We start from the raw sequence: 18,917 nt of genomic DNA on the forward strand, positions 1-18,917 counted from the left end.
AATGAGTGGCCATTTTTGTCAAAAAAAAAAAAAGTTGTAAGAAATGCATAGAACTGTGTTGAAATAATGCTAATCCATTTGTGCACAGACTGCTGATATTATTTGACAGTGGAAGCTCTATTTTCAGAAATATTGGATTTTGAATAGCACGTGTATGTGAAAACTTTTGCTGGTGGACGGACGTGACATTACCCATGATGCTCTGGTCAGTACCAGTACTTTATTAGGAATAAACTTATATACTTACTGTTGCTAATTCTCCTCTTATTCATAAATGTTAGTATTGTGGATCTAAAACAATAACAGCTGACACAAAAACACAAAATGTGTCAGTGGACGGATGTGACATGGTTGTTACAGATCCCATCATACTGATGCTCGGCAGCCATGTCACCGTTTACACTAATGATCCCTGTGCAAAAACTAGGCTCAGAATTATTTATTGTATAGTTTATCATCATACTAAAGAGTAAATAACAATATAGAATTGTTATTTCTTTATAAAAATGCTTATTATTAGAAAACTGTTGATTTAAAAGGTGACGTGTGACATTCTTAATGTATGTATTGGCGTAACATAAGCAGGATGGATCAGCACCATACTCCATATTGCAACCTGTAAAAATAAAACATGATATGTAGGATAGAATCTGGTAAGAAAAATTGGGGAATCTAAAAGAATAGAATATTTGTTTTTCAGGTAAATTCAGTTCAAATATAACTTGACCATTTGTGACATGAAAATACAGCATTAATTGTGATGAAATTGGACATTTTTGACCTGAAAACATAGTTGATATGACCATCAACATGTTGCAACTGAACTGAAATCCTGTAAATTTGCAGAACTTGCATTTACCAACACAAAGTTCCTTTGGGGATTAATTTAGATTGATTTTTTTTATGTACAAAGACATAAATAAGACCTCTAAGCAAATTTTAGCCGTAGTAAAGGTTGATGCTCCGTGGTTCAGTGTTTCTTCCTGTGTGTGTGTAGTCGTACATTTAAGTATTGCACTTCCATCAGGCAGTAGACGGTTGTTTTGTGTCTTTTCCTGTGTAATTCAGCCTGTCTGTTTGGGCAAAGGTCATCATTAAGCCAGTGTTATCTGTATAATTACAGTATCTCGGTCCGTGTGGCTTCCATGTGCATTTGTGTGTCCACGGCGGTCATCGGTGCGCGTCGGCTGTTGTGATTGCTTGTGTTGCTGTTTTGGAGCCGGACGCCCGAACGAGGCCAGCGTCTGTGCTGACGGCGGCTAAATATAGCTCACTGCACCAGGAAGAAGACGAACCAGGGGAGGGAGGGGCGTAAATATAGAGTACCCTCATACAATTAGAGAGTCCAACAGCGCAGGGAAATTTTAGGGAAAGACACGCAGGGGACTCATCTCTCAGCCTGTGCTCTGCATCGGCTGGGAGCGCTGGTTGTTTTGGCCGACGACAACCCGAGTTCCTCTGCTGTGAGTCATCAGATTAACAGAAAATCACCCACAGGAGAAGGGCATGTGACTAAAACCAAACCCACACCTGGAATTAACCTGCATCCTGGGTGATCCGCTACAGGTACAGGTGTGGATGATGAGCCTAAGACACCATCATGAACACACTGACGCTTCAGTGAAAGTATTTGAACAATATAATGAGGGATGATAGTCAGGTATTCAACTATCATAGGTTATAGTTAGTGATGTCCCAATCTGGGTTTGTTTTTGCATCCAATCCCATTTTTTTGGGGATTAGTTTAACTTTTTACAATAAAATTTCGATGTAAATTTTGAGTCATTTATAGGTGATTATGCTATTATTTTACTTGATATCCCAACTGGGCTGAATGTGGAACCTGAACTAAAACAAGTATGACACCGGAAACTCTTAATAACTTCAGTATAATTTTTGCACTTTCCAAATTCATACTGTGGGACAAATTAGAACCTTTGGCAGGTTGGTTGTGGCCCGCGGGGTGTATGTTTGCCACTGCTGTAGCGGGTCTATGAACAGGTCCGTCCAGGTATTATATGGGGGTGCATTCCGTGCCGTTAGTGATGCGGATCAGTGGGTTACTCGTGGGTCGGGTTGGGGTGGTTCAAAAGAATGTCAGTTTATTTGCGGGACAGGTTAGGTCAGGGCAGATAATTCAACAAAAGCCCCCCCCCCCCCCCCCCCCGGCTGAAAAAAACAACAACTCGCGCATCACTACCATACGTACCTCATAATGAGTACGAGCAGAACATAAAGTGTTTTTACACAGCATACTCGAGTCCATACCGTACTTGGATACGTTCACACCTTTCCCGCAGATGTTACATTCACAAGCCCGTGCCCGAGTACGAATGGGTGTTACAGGGCCGAAACAGTAGGTGGCAGTGTGGGAGGAATTCTGTCGCTATCCTACAAACGCGGAAGTCAGAAGAAGACAAACCCTTACCCATCTGTTAGCCTGTTTGAGGCAAAGAGAAGAAGAGCGACCTTCGTAATCCCTGATATATCACTGAGTGGTTCGGTTGATAAGGCGAGCCCGTGCTGCACAGATCTGAGGTTTGTTTAGGAGACAACAGGAGCTCTGTCTATGGTCTCATGGTGATTAACTCACTTCTGTTGTTGGAGTGGTGATTAGGTCACTTCAGGACTCAGGCACAGATCGCATTCACATGGCAATGTACTGTGTTGGAGTCCGGGTAGTCCGGACCCAGGACTACCTTCTCAACTAGACTCAGGCACGGTACTCGAGCACAGAACGGTTCCAGTCACATGAATAAAATTAAGCAGACTTTGGGATCCAGCATACTCAGATACAGACTCAAGTACACTGTGAAAACGCCTGAAGCCTCCTGCTGTTGTAGAGAAAATTTGATATGGAAGTCACCACATAAGTAGTTCCAAGTCTTTGAGCGTTAATGCTCATGTTGGAACGTGGACTTTTAGAACATAAAATTAAAATAAATTAGTGTAATGTAGGTTTTTATCAAGACGATACAAAACAGAAAGTGGATGAAAATGTACACAAATGATAAATAACTGATTTTCACTAAAATACAGAGGATAATGATGGTAAATCCTTTTGGTGAGGTTAAATTTAGAGAAGACAACAAACATATTCCGTTTTATATAAAGTTCCTCCATTTTCAGAGGCTCAAAAGTAATGAGACAAATGACGATTGTTATAAATATGAAGAGTGGTTTTAAGCTTATGTCTGGAACTCATGGACATCAGTAGTTTCCTTCTGGAGATGCTTTTCCAGGCCTTTATTTTTGTGTTTTTGTGCCCTTGGTTCTGTCTTCGACTGCTCTTTTGGGTTCAGATCAGGTGACAGACTTGGCCCCTGACCAACATACTTTCCTTTATCTTTTACATTTATTTGCTTCATTCTCAGCCAACACTTACTCTAACTCGTTCGTCTTGACCCTGCTTTCACTGCCAGGTCTTACATTATTCATCCATTCTTTCTCCGAAACCTTAATTCGCTTTCCGTAACATGCTGTTATCGTAGTCAACACGGGTAGCGTGACATCTCACCGGCTTCTCGGTCTTGCAGGTTCATTGCACATCAGGCTGGGGAATACAGCTGTAATAAAATCTGTGTAATCTGTCGGGCATGTCTAAGTTATTTCACAGTATTTCCAGGTTGATTTATGAACCTGTTTTTTGCTTAATACTTATTGCAGTGATGCCTAATGTCATAAATGAGGCCTCTGGAGCTCCTGTTTGACACTAAATATTAACCATTAACAACACTTGTACCTTTAAAACTGTCGCTGTGTTAAATCTGGGAAAAGGTCAAGACCCAGATTCTCGTTCAGGTCTGTGTCACGGTCTTGATAGAAAAGTTGTCAGTCTTGTGATGTTTCCACCTCCTCTTGCTTCATCTACCTTTCTTCATGTAGTTGCTTTTGTAAGATTGCATCAGTTGTCCTCCACAGATGCACAACAGGCAGCCGTCACAGTCTGATTCTGTTCCTGCTGCTGTTGTTTGATCACAGCGATGGTGGAAACGCATCACGTTTTGATCAAAGACACCTTTTATTAACGTGGGAAACAACAGCAGCTCGAAATGGAAGCTAAAACACACGTATCTTAAGATTTTAGGAGGAGAAATGGAAGGTTAACCCTTTATCGGGCAAGTGACTATTTTTGGTCATTTCTGCATACAAGACAATGACAGTTCCAGAGAAGACAGTGGGTTAATAATCTCAGGTCCAATGTGGTCTACAGGGTTTGTAAGGTCCACCTGTGCAAGAACAGTGAGTGTACCTGCTGTGTTAGGTACCATGAAGTAATGGTACTAATGTACGGAATGATGTTCAGAGGGAGAACGTAGATGTGGACAGGGGCCTGGAGCAGCACTGATGTTGATCTAAGGTTAGAAAAGTGATGTCCTAATGTTCTAAAATACATGTTCCTTTCACCTTACATGTGTTTTTCTTGTATTTTCATATATGCTCCTTGGAATCAGGTTTTTTTTGTTTTGTTTTGTTTTGTTTTTTATCACTTATAGGCAATGAACCAAATATGGTAACTTCATTGACCTCGATTTCCTACATAACAATATGAAATTTTGAAAAGTTTCACCAACAAAGAAATTCTTGTTATATCGTCCAACTGGGGCGTCACTAGCAATTGTGGGCCCTTCATGAAATTCAGTATCTTGTCGATTTGTCAGATTGGGGGGGGGGGGGCTAGAGGCCAAGGTTATAATAGTTTTGGATTTTTAATTACAGTCAAGTTTTTAGTTTTGACTTTTTTTTCTCTATTTTAGTTAGTTTTAATTACTTTTTAGAGCAGGTTTGCTGGTTTTTATTAGTTATCATTTTTTCTGAATGCTTAGTTTTAGTTTAGTTTACTTCTAGTATTAGTTTCAGTTTTTTCATATATTTTATCTTCCTCGCCATCCTATTCAAAGAAATTAGTGAGGTGTGGATCAGTGGGTTACCCTGGTACCCTGGATAGTATTTTGGGGTCGGGTTAGGGCGGCTCATCGACTGAGCAGAGACACAAACACGTACACATGTACAGTACAATGTATAAATTCCCTATAGCAGGTTGGGCGGGGGGGTAATGTAGGGGGGGTGTGATTCATACACAGCGTCACTAACGTGAAAACGAAACTGAAACTTTCCATTCTTTCACCGTTCGTCCCAACTTCTGTACCTCTCTTATACCGTTGATCTTAGACAAAATTTTCACGTTCTATCCTATGTGAACATTGACAAAGACGAAAACTAAGGCAGTTTTATCCATAATTTTTATCCTTTTTAGTTAGTTTTGTAAGCACACAATACAGTTTTAGTTAGTTATCGTTTTTTTCTTTTAATTATAGTTTTTATTTATTTCAGTTAACGAAAATGTTTTTTCAATTCTAGTTTTCGTCATTTCATTATTTTTCGTTAACGATAATGACCTTGGTCCCACCCCTGATGCACCTCATACTCCAACAAAAATATATAAACACACACATCCAAAATGAATATATAAAATATGAAAATAAAATTTAAAAAAACATCTGTTCTTTAACCAACAGTAGACATCACAGTGTCTCCATCCACTCCGTCTATACATTCTATGATCAAAAATCAAAAATATAACCCCATCTTTCTTATAATTGCCAGTCTGCTGTGATATTTCCCTCGTACCTGGGCTGTGTTGTGTGAATATTCTGACATGATTTCTGGATCTGTTTTCCCATGTGCAGACTCACATTCGCCTGCAGCCATAGGTGTCCTCCCTTTTCTCCTTCCCTCTGTTCTCTTTATCACTTTCATCCTGTCTGAATCTGTCTTTTTCCAGCCTGTTCGACTGTATCGGTTATTCCTGTTGTTGGTTTTCGGGTCACAGTGTTCCCGACTCGATAAGCCGACACTGATGTCTTACATTACATGTTATAATGAACCTGATAAGCGTGACGTACTGTTCATACATGTCATAATATTTACTTCTTCGTATCTGAGTCAGTGTTTATTCTTAATCTAACCAAACCTTTCTCTTTCTGTTTTTTCTAGAGTGCTGATGTCAGTGCGTCGTCCTTGTGGAAACAATCTGGTACTACTCAGATTGCCTCAAAGCCCCGCCCCCTACTCCTCTTTTTTTTGGACAGCCAATCAAAACCAGAGAGCAGCTGGATAGGACACACCCCCTTGAAGCACTTTGAGTGATGGAAGATGTGTTGGGTTTTTTTCTCCTTCTTCACTTTCATCTTGTTGGTTGTGGAAAACCAACGGGGATGTGTGCCAAATGACATTCACAAAAAGCTATTTGCTGCTCTCATTCCTGGAGTGAAAACCAATCAGAGAGTGGTACAAAGGACATGGAGATCAGTGTTTTATTTGTTGTATTTTCTTAAAAAAAAAAAAAAAAAAACGAATTGCAAGAATCAATGATTCAATGAGTACGATGATGGCTGATTATTGAGTGTGTAAAATATATAGAGTTATATATCTGCTCAGAAAGTGCCTCATTTTCAGATCGTAGCCATTTTACAACAATCTTTTACTTAGCCTTGACCAGGGATGGGAATCGAGAACCGGTTCTTTTGAGAACTGGATCCCAGTAGCTCGATTTCTTGGAATCATTTGCCTGCCTGCTTAACGATTCTGCTTATCGATTCCGCCTTCGTTGCACATGCGCGATGACGTCACACGTACGCTGCATTGTTTTGGTCAGAGCGTAGCCAACATGGCATTGAGGCGGAAACGGTCTAAAAAGACGACACCAGGTCCACTGGAACACTGTCAAAGCTTCCATGTCTTCAAAAGGGTGGAATTCCTCCAAACATTTGTCCACAGCATGTGATTCATTTACAGGAATGTCATGTCTTTGATACACTACTTAGCGCTTGTGAACCTAGCAGCAGAGTGAACACCAGGTCGTCATCCGGGCCCAAACGTCGTACCCCGTCAAATACAAGTTTCCGAAGGTAGGGGAAAGGAAATGAGGTGCACAACAACGGGAGATGGGCCGAGTCGAACCAGTTCCACGTAGTGGAAATACGGCAATAGAGGAATTAGTAAAGCGTCTTTAGTTTCACTTTCACTGTAGCCCCCCCCCCCCCCCCCCCCCCCCCCCCCCAAAAAAAAAAACGGGCCTGGCGTCATCTGTAATTATTTGTATATATTGTATGTTATATTTTCTGTGCAGAGATGGAAATGTAAAAGACAGTTAATGCAAACACACCTGTTTGTACTCTTTTATTCCCTCACCCAATGAGAATCGATAAGGAATCGGATCGATAAGCAAAATCAATAATGGAATCGGAATCGTTAAATTCTTATCGATTCCCATCCCTGACTAACTAAAGCTTTTGGTTTCTGTAGTTTGGAAACACAGCAGCAGAAAATACAGCTGGATAGCACTGGTGTGGGCTTTCCAAATAACGGTACTAGCAATCTACTGGCTTTCCTGTCGACTTCGACAGATATTAGCATCTGTTAGCAGCTGTTAGCTTTCTGCTTCTTCAAACTTGCGCCGCTTTCTTACTTGTCTCTTTCTTCTACCTTTTTTACTGTTTATTTTCACCATGTAAAGGAGCCATACGCCATAAGTATTAAGACACAAATCCAAACAAAAGGTACTTGTAGCGGTAGGTTGCTGTCTAGCTAAAGCCAGCTAGGTCAGATTAACATATTAGCGTGGTGCCAGGATGTAAATTCAATGTCCTGCTGACTACAGCTCAGGGGAGACCCCTGACATAGAGCCAAGCAATCCCATTAGTGCTATTAGATCCAGACACTTGTGTCTCACTTAATCCCCTTCGTCTCAGGATGCTAAATAACATACGGTACGTACAGCCCAGGATAGAGACCCTATCAATAGCCATGCTAATGCTAGCTCTGCCGAGGCCAGCATTAGCCCATTTAGCAGGAAGCACACTGCTGTCAGCACAAGGAAGCGGGTCATCCTTCAGTTCAGTCAGCAACAACCTCAAGAATAACTTTACTGCTAATTTGCTTTCGCTTAATTTATACAAAGAGGACATTTTAATAAAGTTTTTCCATGTTTTCATTTGTCATCTAATTGGACTGAACGTGGATCAGCCCTGGTTTCTGTCTCCTCTCCTTCCTCCTCTGTCGTTCGCTTGGTTGGCTCTTACTTTAATCTCCGCTATCTATCAGTACTAAGTGCCTGTCTGTCTTACTGGCCCGTCTGTCTCTCTTAGCAGCTAGCACTAATAGGGCTGTCTTAGCAGAATATATCTATTTTTGTGTCTATTTTTTGTCTCTATTGGCTGTACAGTTCTCATAAAATAACCTTGTTTGTGTTGTGTGATGGTGACCTATCGAAAGACTTGACTGACGGCCGTGGTCCCGAGCGGAGGAATTTCAGGCTTCACCGCTTTGGAGGACTTTATCGCAGGCCTGTCTGTGCCAAAACACAACAATAACAACAACAACAACAAAGACTACGCTCCTCAAGAAGCAACCGTCAGCCCTCAAGCCTGGATGTGCTGCTTTGTTTTGTTGTGTTCTCAGTGTAATCTTTGTGGTCGCTGTTTGGCGGCGGCGGTGGGAGAACAGCGCTGACATATCTCGCCTCGCAGTCTGCTTATGTGACGTGGTGATAAAGGTCATCGTGAAGACTCGCGTACGCTTTAACCTTGGATTTGCCTGTGACTTTAAGGATTAAAAAAGATGCATGAAGAGAAAGAAAAAGCCACCGTGGAAAAAAACAAACAAAACCATCTCCTCTCTGCCAACATACATGTCTGCGTCGCTGCAAATTGTACTCGTGTGTTTGTCTGCAGACGTAGGAAGTTCATGAACTCAGTCACATGACACATCGTGGGGTTTAGAGTAAAACAATGTGGCTTTATTACAAGCAGATTGAGGATGTGGGCTGAATTGCGCCTAATTACTAGACTAATGCCGAAGTGGGAAAGAAATAATTGGACTTGAAACCAGATTCGCAGACGAGTGTATGGAAATTACACGTGATGTTTTTTGAGAACGGTGCAAAAACTTGAAGGTAAACTGTGGCGAGCAGATGTCATTATCCTGCCAATGAAAACCCCGTCTAGCTCTGAGCATCTGGTGGACTTTGAGAACGAACTGTGTGGATTTTGTTTTTATGCCCTTAACGAATCTGTTCTTTAAAATGTTTTAATCTGAAGCTTCGTGTTCACAGTCGGACATCATGAAGCTCCTTGAAAAACAGAGTTGGAGAGTCACCGTGGCTGTTTGATTTCACTCAATACATTGTTAGAGATGTTTATAAAATGGGCTGAAAGGTGCTGCTGATGCTCTAAGTTGTTTTATCTCCTCCTCTTGTTCTCCCAAGGGATGGTACTGAATGCGAATATTGTGAGATTTGCCATTGATGTAGACAGTTTTACTTCTGTTGCTTGAGGAAAAAAAATCTGACTAAAAGAAAAAAAAAAGTCAAACAGCAGAAAGACTTGTGTTTTCTTTTGTTTTCTGTGTCTGGGAGCAGAGTTTGTGTTTTGACTGATGTAATGAGGTAATCGACGATGTTTAAGAAGTGACAGAAAAACAACAGCGCTACTGATCTGAGGATGAAAATGAAGATAAAGATGAAGAAGACAAGGCTGCAATTTACAGGCTGAGGCGAGTGTGAACGAGGGCTGTAATTAATGACTATTTCCATAGTCGACCAGTCATCCACTACTTTGATGACTAGTCTGCAAAAAAAACCCTAACACTCTTATTCATATTCTTTGCAGCAATAAAATCCATTTTCTTTCCTTACCAGGAATATTTGCTGCACAACAGTTAGAATGCATAACAAAGATGGTTAAACAAATATTCAATTCTGCAGTGATGCGGTCGTTGTATCAGTCTGTTGTGGTAAAAAACAAGCTGACCCAAAAGGCAAAGCTCTTGATTTACCGGTCAGTCTACATTCCTGCTCTCACCAATGGTCATGAGCTTTGGGTCAGGACCGAAAGGACAAGATCCTGGATACGAGGAGTCGAAAAGAGTTTCCTCTGTAGGGTGGTTGGTTAGGGTGAGGAGCTCAGTCACCAGGGAGGAGTTCGGAGTAGAGAGGCTGCTCCTCCACCTCCAGAGGGATCAGCTGAGGTAACTCGGGCATCTGTCTCAGATGCCTCCTGGACGCCTCCCTGGGGAGGTGTTCCAGGCATGTCCTGCCGGGAGGAGGCCTTAGGGAAGACCTAGGACACATTGGAGAGACTATGTCTCTCAGCTGGCATGGGAACACCTCGGGATCCCCCTGGAGGAGCTAGAGGAGGTGTCTGGGGAGAGGGAAGTCTGGGCACCCCTGCGTAGACTGTTTCCTCCACGACCTGGTCCCAGATAAGCGATAGAAGATGGATGGATGGATGGATATTCAACAGATATTGCAAGAAGCAATAAAATACTTTTTTTCCTTAAATAAAAGTGCATTCTATGCAGAACAATTCCAGTTTCGAATAAAGTTGGTTAAACTAATACTACTAAATACAGCAATAAGCAATAAAATAAACTTAAACCCATAAACAAAAGTGCACTAACAACTATTTGTCCACATGTCCAAATTTTAATATCATGTATCATTTCAATATCGATCCTATACCAAGAAAATACAGGGCCAGTATCGCAAATACCGACACTTTTCACTCGAAATTTCATGATTGTTGAATGATTTTGTGATTTTGCCTTTAATTAGTTGATCATGATTGTGATCATAGTAAAATACAGGACAGAGATTTTACGTAAATAAAAAATAAATTTGAACTAACTCAAGTTGCAAACATGAAAACTGCACCACTGAACATCCTGTTTGTGTTAAACACAGCTACAGTAGAGTTGTTTCAATGGAAAAAGATCTTTTATTCACTAAACAGAAGCTCTGACATCAGTTTAGTGTTAGCTGACACAGGAAACACATTCAGTCAGTGTCTTCAGCTCCTCAGGAATGAAAGTATTTGTCCTAAAAGTTGCTGGCAGTTGCTAAATGATGTCATCACCTAATGTTCATAATTGAAAATGTGCATGCAATTGTAATGAACAAGGTAAGAGAGAAACATTCTTGGAGAGACAAAAAGTGAGTATAAAAACACCCTAAATATGTTTAGAACTACAAAGGAACTATATTCTGTCAATTCTTGTTTATTTTTAATGTTCCATTCCAACCCTCCTCCTTTACTGGGGAGGAGGGTTAGGGAACGGCTAAAGTGACCCAAAAGAGACACTGGAGGAGTTACTAAGGTGAGTTATTTATTGGTTTTTGTTTAGTTTTTAGCTTCATTTACTTCAGTTTGGTTTGGTTTTTAACCTTATGGCCCACTTAGGAACCTACAACATAAAAGTCCTCAGACAACTGAGGACTTGCGAGTTTTGACACTTTTTTCTTTTTCAGCCTTCATAGATGAATAAAAAGAAATGCTTTTTAAAAGCTGAAAAACTGGGTTTTCACATAGGGCCCCCTGACTGAGTTATTCATCAGCCGACTCTTCGTACATTCTTCTGTTTGAGCTTCTGTAATTAAAGGTTTTCTTCCAAATCCTTCATAAAGTAAAGCTGACGGTGTTCACAGAAGTAACCAAACCCACGTTGAACACTATAATAACTCTGCTGTTATCTTGTGTGGGATCCTCTATCATCGTCATCGCCGTCTCGTTCGCAGATGTCAAAGTAACTCAACACCGGCTCCGTAGATGTTAATAGACATGAAAATACAGTAACAAAGCCGGCCTGCACCTGCACAAGTTCTCACTTCCTTTTACTAAGTCAAAATAAGGTAAATGTGGACAAAGACGAGCTGCTGTAGGACAGTAACAACCCCACACCCACTCCTGAAGGGACACACAAACCCGGCTGACCCTGGTTCAGATTCACTCAGCTGTGGTGTTCTTACACTTTAAACTAACTGGACCTGGGGGTTTCGGACCTGGGGGGTTCAGAGCCCACTTCATATTTAGGTTGAGTAGTTTCAACAGATTTACTGTGATCGCCTGAGACATGATTGACAATGATTTATTAACCCTCCGGTATCCGGGTGCGCCTTTTAGGCACACTTTTCACTTCGTTTTAAAAAACTTCATATTTTTCACAATTTAAATAAGGTTAGAATTCAAAAGTTGTTCATTTTTGCATGATCTTTAAAATTTTGGCCACCAACTAAAATGTGCACATTATAAACAAAAGAAAATTACAAGACTAGCATCTGTCTCCCAAGTGTGCCTAAAACGCACTATTTCTTCCATTTGATATGCATGATTAGAGCTGACTTTGATTTACAAAAATAAAATCAAATTAGAGCAGAAAAATAAATCAATATATAATATTTAATAGTTTGATTTATAGGTGTGCATTTTACGCACACTTGGTGACAGATGCTAGTATTTTTGAACATTTGATCTAGCGCCAAAAATAATAATAATGCAAATTAACCAGTGTTGGAGTTAATCACTGACATATGCCAGGCTGCAAAAATCAAATAATATGTGATCCACTTTTTCTGTAGTATATTGAAAAAAAAAATTTTTTGTGTGTGTTTTTTGCATCCCAAAAAAATGGTTTGTTTACATTACAAACACGACATTTAAAGGGTTAAAAAATATGACAATTATTGAGTATTTGGTATTTTTATTTACGGCTCAAGTTGATGAAATAGAAAAAAGTGTAAAAGAATTAAAAACAAACTGTATGATTTTTTTTTTTTGACATTATTCCACAAGTGTGCCAAAACGGTGCACTTGGTACATAGTAAGGGCCTTGCTGGACAGGATACCAGAGGGTTAAACAAGTTATGATGCTAATGTTAGCTCCCAGAACTAATATCATAGGTTATAACAGATATTCATTGGTAGCATGCTAAATTCAGCTAACAGTTAGCAAGGTAGCAGATTCAAATATACTAATTATCCTCATATCCCCTGGGAAAAAATCATCTTTCAGCCATGCTTATTCTAATTACAGATGCATGTAGCTAGAAACAAAACAAAACATTGTACCAGCATCTTGACTAAAGACATCTTCAAGTACAATACTTTTGGCTAACAAGCTAAACTTAAATGCAGGTCAAAAATATCTTTGTGCTCGTAACATGAACTAGTGAGGTAAGATTAACTAGCATTCACTACTAAGGTTACAACAGCTATTATCAGTAAGCTAAATTTAACTACTAGCAAGGTAATAGCAAAAATACAACAATTAAATATGTTTTGTTTTTTTGTTTTTTTTTTGTCTCAAATCAATGACAACAGCAAGATCACATTATCTACTGAGGTGACAGTTGTTAATATTGACTAGAGAGGTATATTTAGCTAATGTTAACCAGAGTGATGCTATCAGCTAACAAGAGCTAGTCAGGTAAGATCAGCTAGCATTCAATACTAAGGTAACAGCTAATATTAGTGAGCTAACATGTAACAATTTGCAAAGTAACAGCAGCAGAAATACTTGGACTAAAGATGGTTTTAGTCAGAAAATCATTTACAACAGAGAGCTAATATTAGCTACTGAGGTAACAGTAGCTAATGTTAGCCAGAGTAATGCTGTCAGCTAACAGGAGCTAGCAAGCTAACTGCAGCTTGACTTAAAAAAAAAAAAAAAAAACATCTATGTCTGGTTAGTTTATTTATTTGTTTATTATATTTTTTAAATATTATTTAAACTAGTTGTGAGGCACTAAATAATGCAAAATAAAAATAATCAGTCGTTCCTCTCAAAAACATAACAAATATTTCTGTCAGGATTAAAAGTAAGAAAAATTAATTCTAAAGTAAATTACAGACACCTGAAAACTTCAGTACAGTCATACCTCAGCTAATTTGAGTGAATTTTAAGAAAATCTGCTAGAAATAAAAGTAAATTATAGTGCATTTATACCCACCGTTGAATAGTAGGAGTAGGTGTATGTTTTAATGTCAATTTGAGTGAAAAGGCTTGATTGAAAAAATTATTAATACCTAATTATTAATAAAAATCTTCAAATTCAACTTCCATTTAGGTGAAACATTTGTTCAAAGAGAGTCCTGGTGAAAACAGAAGCAACATTTTCACATAAAAACCAGCAAAATGTTGAATATATAGAAGCGACATAAGAAAGACCATAAAAGTAAGGTAAGAAAGAGTTAAATAGACCGTAAGGAGGATCTAGTTGCATAAATTAAACCTAATATGAATAATTATGTTTTTAAAATTGTATAATCACACAAACATAAGAAGTGATGTACTTTTATTTTTTTGTTTGCTTTTGTTTACCTTAGAATGAACTGTTTATTGAGTAACTCAGAACAGATTTCCTCGAAAAAGAAAAAGAAAAAAAAACAAGCAAAAAAACACGTATTCCAATGAATCCTATTTTTTAAGGTGTGGTTGGGGAGGTGTTGAGTCGGCTGCAGTTCTGCACCCTCACCACCAGGGGTCCCTGACCGTCCCACCCTGTCGTGTACATCTGCTCATGCTCTGTGTGTCCTCGGTGGCCCTGCTTTCCCAGTGTGTTGGTCTCCAGTGGGAGAGGCAGTGGGTTCAGGGTGTGGATGGAGTCTTGGACGGGGGCCAATAGGTGAACCTGTTGTGTCTGGTCTGCAGCGTCTCATCTGTCGTCCATTGTCTGAGCCGGTGAAAATCAATCCCATCACTGCATCTATTAAAACCCCGGAGGTCGGAACAGTTTGATTCACATTTGACGAATGGGACACAAACAAAAATATGAAACAGTGTGTGGTTTCAGTGGACTGTTGGAGCGCCACAGCATCGTATTTACCCCAGTTTAATCCAGTTTAACCCAGTTTAAAGGGGTCATAATTAGCTAAATCCACTTTTATTAGTCTTTGGTTCATTTATTTGTGTATTTCTGGACCCTAATAGTTTGTAAAGTTTGAATTTGAATCCTCCAGGTGCTGCAAAGCTATCTTTATATTTATTCCGGCAAAAATTGAGTGGACTTCTACAACCTGTTTGAATTCCTGCCTAATTTGTTACGTTTTATAACTAGTTGCGTCACAACATTTGCACAAGACTTCTGACAAACATTTCTCCGAGTACGACATAATTGTTTATCAGCAGCAGCGGTTGTAGTAAAAACTGAAAATATGTCCAAACTTTGAGCTGATTACCTAAAATATTCAATTGTTGCTTGTATTAATGAACACAAGTGGCTGAAAAGGAGAGAAAGCACGGTCAACAACCTGGAGGGGGCGGGGCGTGAAGATTTTTTTTGTTTTGTTTTTTTGGCTTAATTCAAGATTTTTTTTTTTTTTTTTTTTTTACTTAATTGAAGTTTTTTTTTTTTTTTTTTTTTTTTTTTTTTTGGCTTAATTGAAGATTTTTTGCTAAATTTGAGATTTTTTTTTGCTTAATTGAAGTTTTTTTTTTTTTTTTACTTAATTGAAGTTTTTTTTTGTTTAATTCAAGATTTTTTTTTTAACTAATTGAAGATTTTGTTTTTGGTTTAATTCAAGATTTTTTTTTCTTAACTGAAGATTTTTATTTTTTTTTACTTAATTGAAGTTTTTTTTTTTTTTTGCTTAATTCAAGATTTTTTGCTAAATTTGAGATTTTTTGGCTTAATTCAAGATTTTTTTTTAACTTAATTGACAAATTTTTTTGGCTTAATTCAAGATTTTTTTTTTTTTTTACTGAATTCAAGATTTTTTTTTGGCTTAATTCAAGATTTTTTGCTAAATTTGAGATTTTTTTGGCTTAATTCAAGATTTTTTCCTTAATTCAAGCTAAATTTTTTTTTGCTTAATTCAATTCAAGACTGTGGAATTTTTGCACTTGGCAAAAACATCCCAGGGGCCGAATTGGACCCTTTGGCGGGCCGCATTTGGCCCCTGGGCCACATGTTTGACACCCCTGGTTTATGCAGACCACAAGGAAATGTTTGAAAATGCATAATTCCATTTAAAAAAAAGCAAAATATCACTCCTTTAACCCAGTTTAATCTAGTATAACCCAGTTTAAATGATTCAACCCAGTTTAAAACAGTTCAACCCAATTTAAACTGCTTTAATTTAGTATTTTCCTTTATTTTTTCCTACCTTCATGGCTTCATTGACTAATTCCTTAAAACACATGACCCGTTTCAGGTCCTGTTGCTCAATTAAAAAAAAAAACAAAAAAAAACAACCTTAAACGTCATCATTTTCAGTTAATCTTGTTTGGTTTCAGCTTTACTCAACAATGTGGATCCACTCAGATATTTCTCCACACTCACCATCCGTTTAATGAGCTAATCTGCATCAGCAATTCTCTGTTGGATCATGACTAGTCTGGCTCACAGGATGTTCTCTGTTGGAATAATCCTCAGTGGGCGACTTCACTATACGCACCTTTTCCTCCAAAACAACACTGGATACAGTTACAAAGATGTATTTAACCCCAGACTAATTCTTAAATGACAACTGTAATAAAACATAGTACTGAATACCACCACCAAAACACAACATAATGATGCATATTGTATTCCATTTCTGCAGTTAGATCCTCTTAAATCTTACTCACTGGAGGATACAGAGGTTATTTCTAGTATTGATATTCCAAACTCTGACCAGCAGGGGTCACATTTAGGACCAAAACCACCAACGAAACATCCCCATGTATCCACAGACTGTATCAGTCACTGAATAAAGTATAATAAAATATTATTGTTTCCACACATCTGTATTATGGAAGCATCAAGTATTCTTTATTAAACTAAAACTCACAGATGTTTAAAATAACATTCTGTCTTATAATCTTCACGTGCTGCATCAGCTGATAGTTTACATTATAGCTCTGTTAGCTTAGCTCTGTTTTTAGACTGAAAACAGCCACAGTAAAACAACAAATCACCTCTGTTTTCTGTACAGTTTGTGTTGTCACAGTTTAGTCTGAACCGTGGATCAACAAACGGCAATAGGGGTGTGTATTGGCAAGAATCTGGCGATACAATACAAATCACAATACTAGGATCATGATATGATATATCACGATATATCACGATACTGTTAAAAGGCTTTTTTTTTTTTGGTTTGTTTCTTTTTTTAAAATGATTATTTCCTGGAAGAATTGAATTACACCAGAAATATGCACAAATACTAAACACATTTTATTTGATCACAACAGGATCGAATGCTATATCACAAAGTTTATCTGTTAAAACTTAAATTATATTTTACAGACATTACAGATTAAGATCCTGCTCAAATGTTCATATTCTATTAGTTCAAAACTAACATCATAACATTATTTTTGTGCAATCCCAACAAAGGAAATAACATCTGCCGCTCTCAGACAGTAAAAAGTGTGAAACAAAAAGAAAACCAAAAAACCAAAATGAACCTCCACAATATCTACATTTGAATAAATACCTAAAAATATCGATACAGTACTTTTTAATATCGATACAGTATCATGAAATGAAATATTGCGATATATTCCGATATTTTCTTGCCCTCTCAGACAGTAAAAAGTGTTTTTAGGATGCTTCAAATAACCATTATTTAATAAAACAATGTTGACTAATTATAAATAAAGTATAAACAATAAAGAAAAACAAAAAACCAAAAATGAACCTCCGCCATATCTGCATCTGAATAAATACCTAAAAATATCGATACAGTACTTTTCAATATCGATACAGTATCGTCGAATGAAACATCACGATATATTGCAGAACTGATATTTTCTAACAACCCTAAACGGCAACTTAGCAAAGATATTAACATCCCATAATAACGTTATACCATCATAAGCCTCAGAATCAAACTCACTCGTGTTGAAGAAACACTGATATTTCAGCATCAAACTCCATTTGTTTTGTGTATTTGTAGATCCACTGTGATCTCTAAGTTGTGATTCATATGTATAAATGATAAACTAAGGCGTAATATTGTTAACATTGCACTTATTTTACAAAAAAAATTCAGGTTGTTCATATTTGTTCATGTTATGTTCAAGTACAGTTTGTAGACGTAAACATTTTCATTACGGAATTTACTTTTTTCACTCAAAAGTTCTTATCCTATTATTTATATTACTTTACTGGTCCGGCCCACTCTATATCATATTAGGCTGTAAGTGGCCCCTGAACTAAAATGAGTTTGACACCCCTGTATTAGAGTATGTTAAAATGTGACAAAACATCACATTAGCAGCATTTTAAAATATTTTATTCATAGTTTTCACACAGTGTATCAGTAAATACATGTTTATTTGCTTCAAAAATTAAACACATGGTGTCAAGCTGAGTGGATATTTTTGCAATTCCATGAAAAATAGGATCATAAAGAAATTCAATCACAGTGTTTTTTTCATGCCTTAAGAGGAATAAAAATACTCACAAAAAAAAAAAAAATCTTGATTTATGCATGAAAGGGTTAAATGTAATACCACCGACCACCGCTAGAGGCTGCTTTATTCCAGTGATGCTGAGTCACGCATCATTTGGATCCTTTAAGTGTTTTGTTTGTCTTCATGTAAATGAATCCTATTAGGTTTTAGAACTAACAGAAGGGTTAGTCTGCTTTTTTAAAAGCTCATTAACCTGCTGAGATTAACTTGTGTTTAATTGACAAAACTTTACTTAAACCAACAAAACTATCAAAAGTCAGCAGGCTTTCGTTATGTAAATGTTTAATTAAATTTACTGTTAATTGCACATGGGGCTTGTTCGCTTTCCATGGCTGTTAGCCGTTGTTAATTAATTATTGCATTAAGTGGTTTACAGCTAGCAGCTTATTTGCACAAAGTCAGGTTATTTATACGGTGCAAAGACAGTTCAGTGTACTTTACATGCATAAAGGGAAGAACTGGAGGAACATGAGAGTAAATCTGCCCTACACATACATATACATAAAATAAAATAATACATTGGCATGTTTTTATTCCACACAGTAATGATAATTTTGGGTTGTTTTTAACATTTGAAAGTCCAAATATAACATATAGACTAGAGCTGCAACCGATTAATCGACTCAAAGTGATCCAAAAAAATCATTCAACCACAATTCTCCTGAATCAAAGCTTTGTTTCCT

General features: G+C 37.9%; 1 protein-coding gene across 1 annotated transcript in view; it reads left to right on the forward strand.

The window, feature by feature from the left end:
• Positions 1-6,377, forward strand: part of LOC115438402 (insulin receptor substrate 1-B) — a 96,590-nt gene extending 90,213 nt beyond the window's left edge. The window contains exon 4 of the mRNA XM_030161999.1: positions 5,998-6,377. Coding sequence (XP_030017859.1) covers positions 5,998-6,005 — 8 coding nt within the window. The 3' untranslated portion in view covers positions 6,006-6,377. The remainder of the gene's footprint in view (positions 1-5,997) is intronic.
• Positions 6,378-18,917: the final 12,540 nt, after the last annotated feature.

This window comes from Sphaeramia orbicularis, chromosome 18 (assembly GCF_902148855.1).
Source record: "Sphaeramia orbicularis chromosome 18, fSphaOr1.1, whole genome shotgun sequence".
Lineage (NCBI taxonomy): Eukaryota > Metazoa > Chordata > Actinopteri > Kurtiformes > Apogonidae > Sphaeramia > Sphaeramia orbicularis.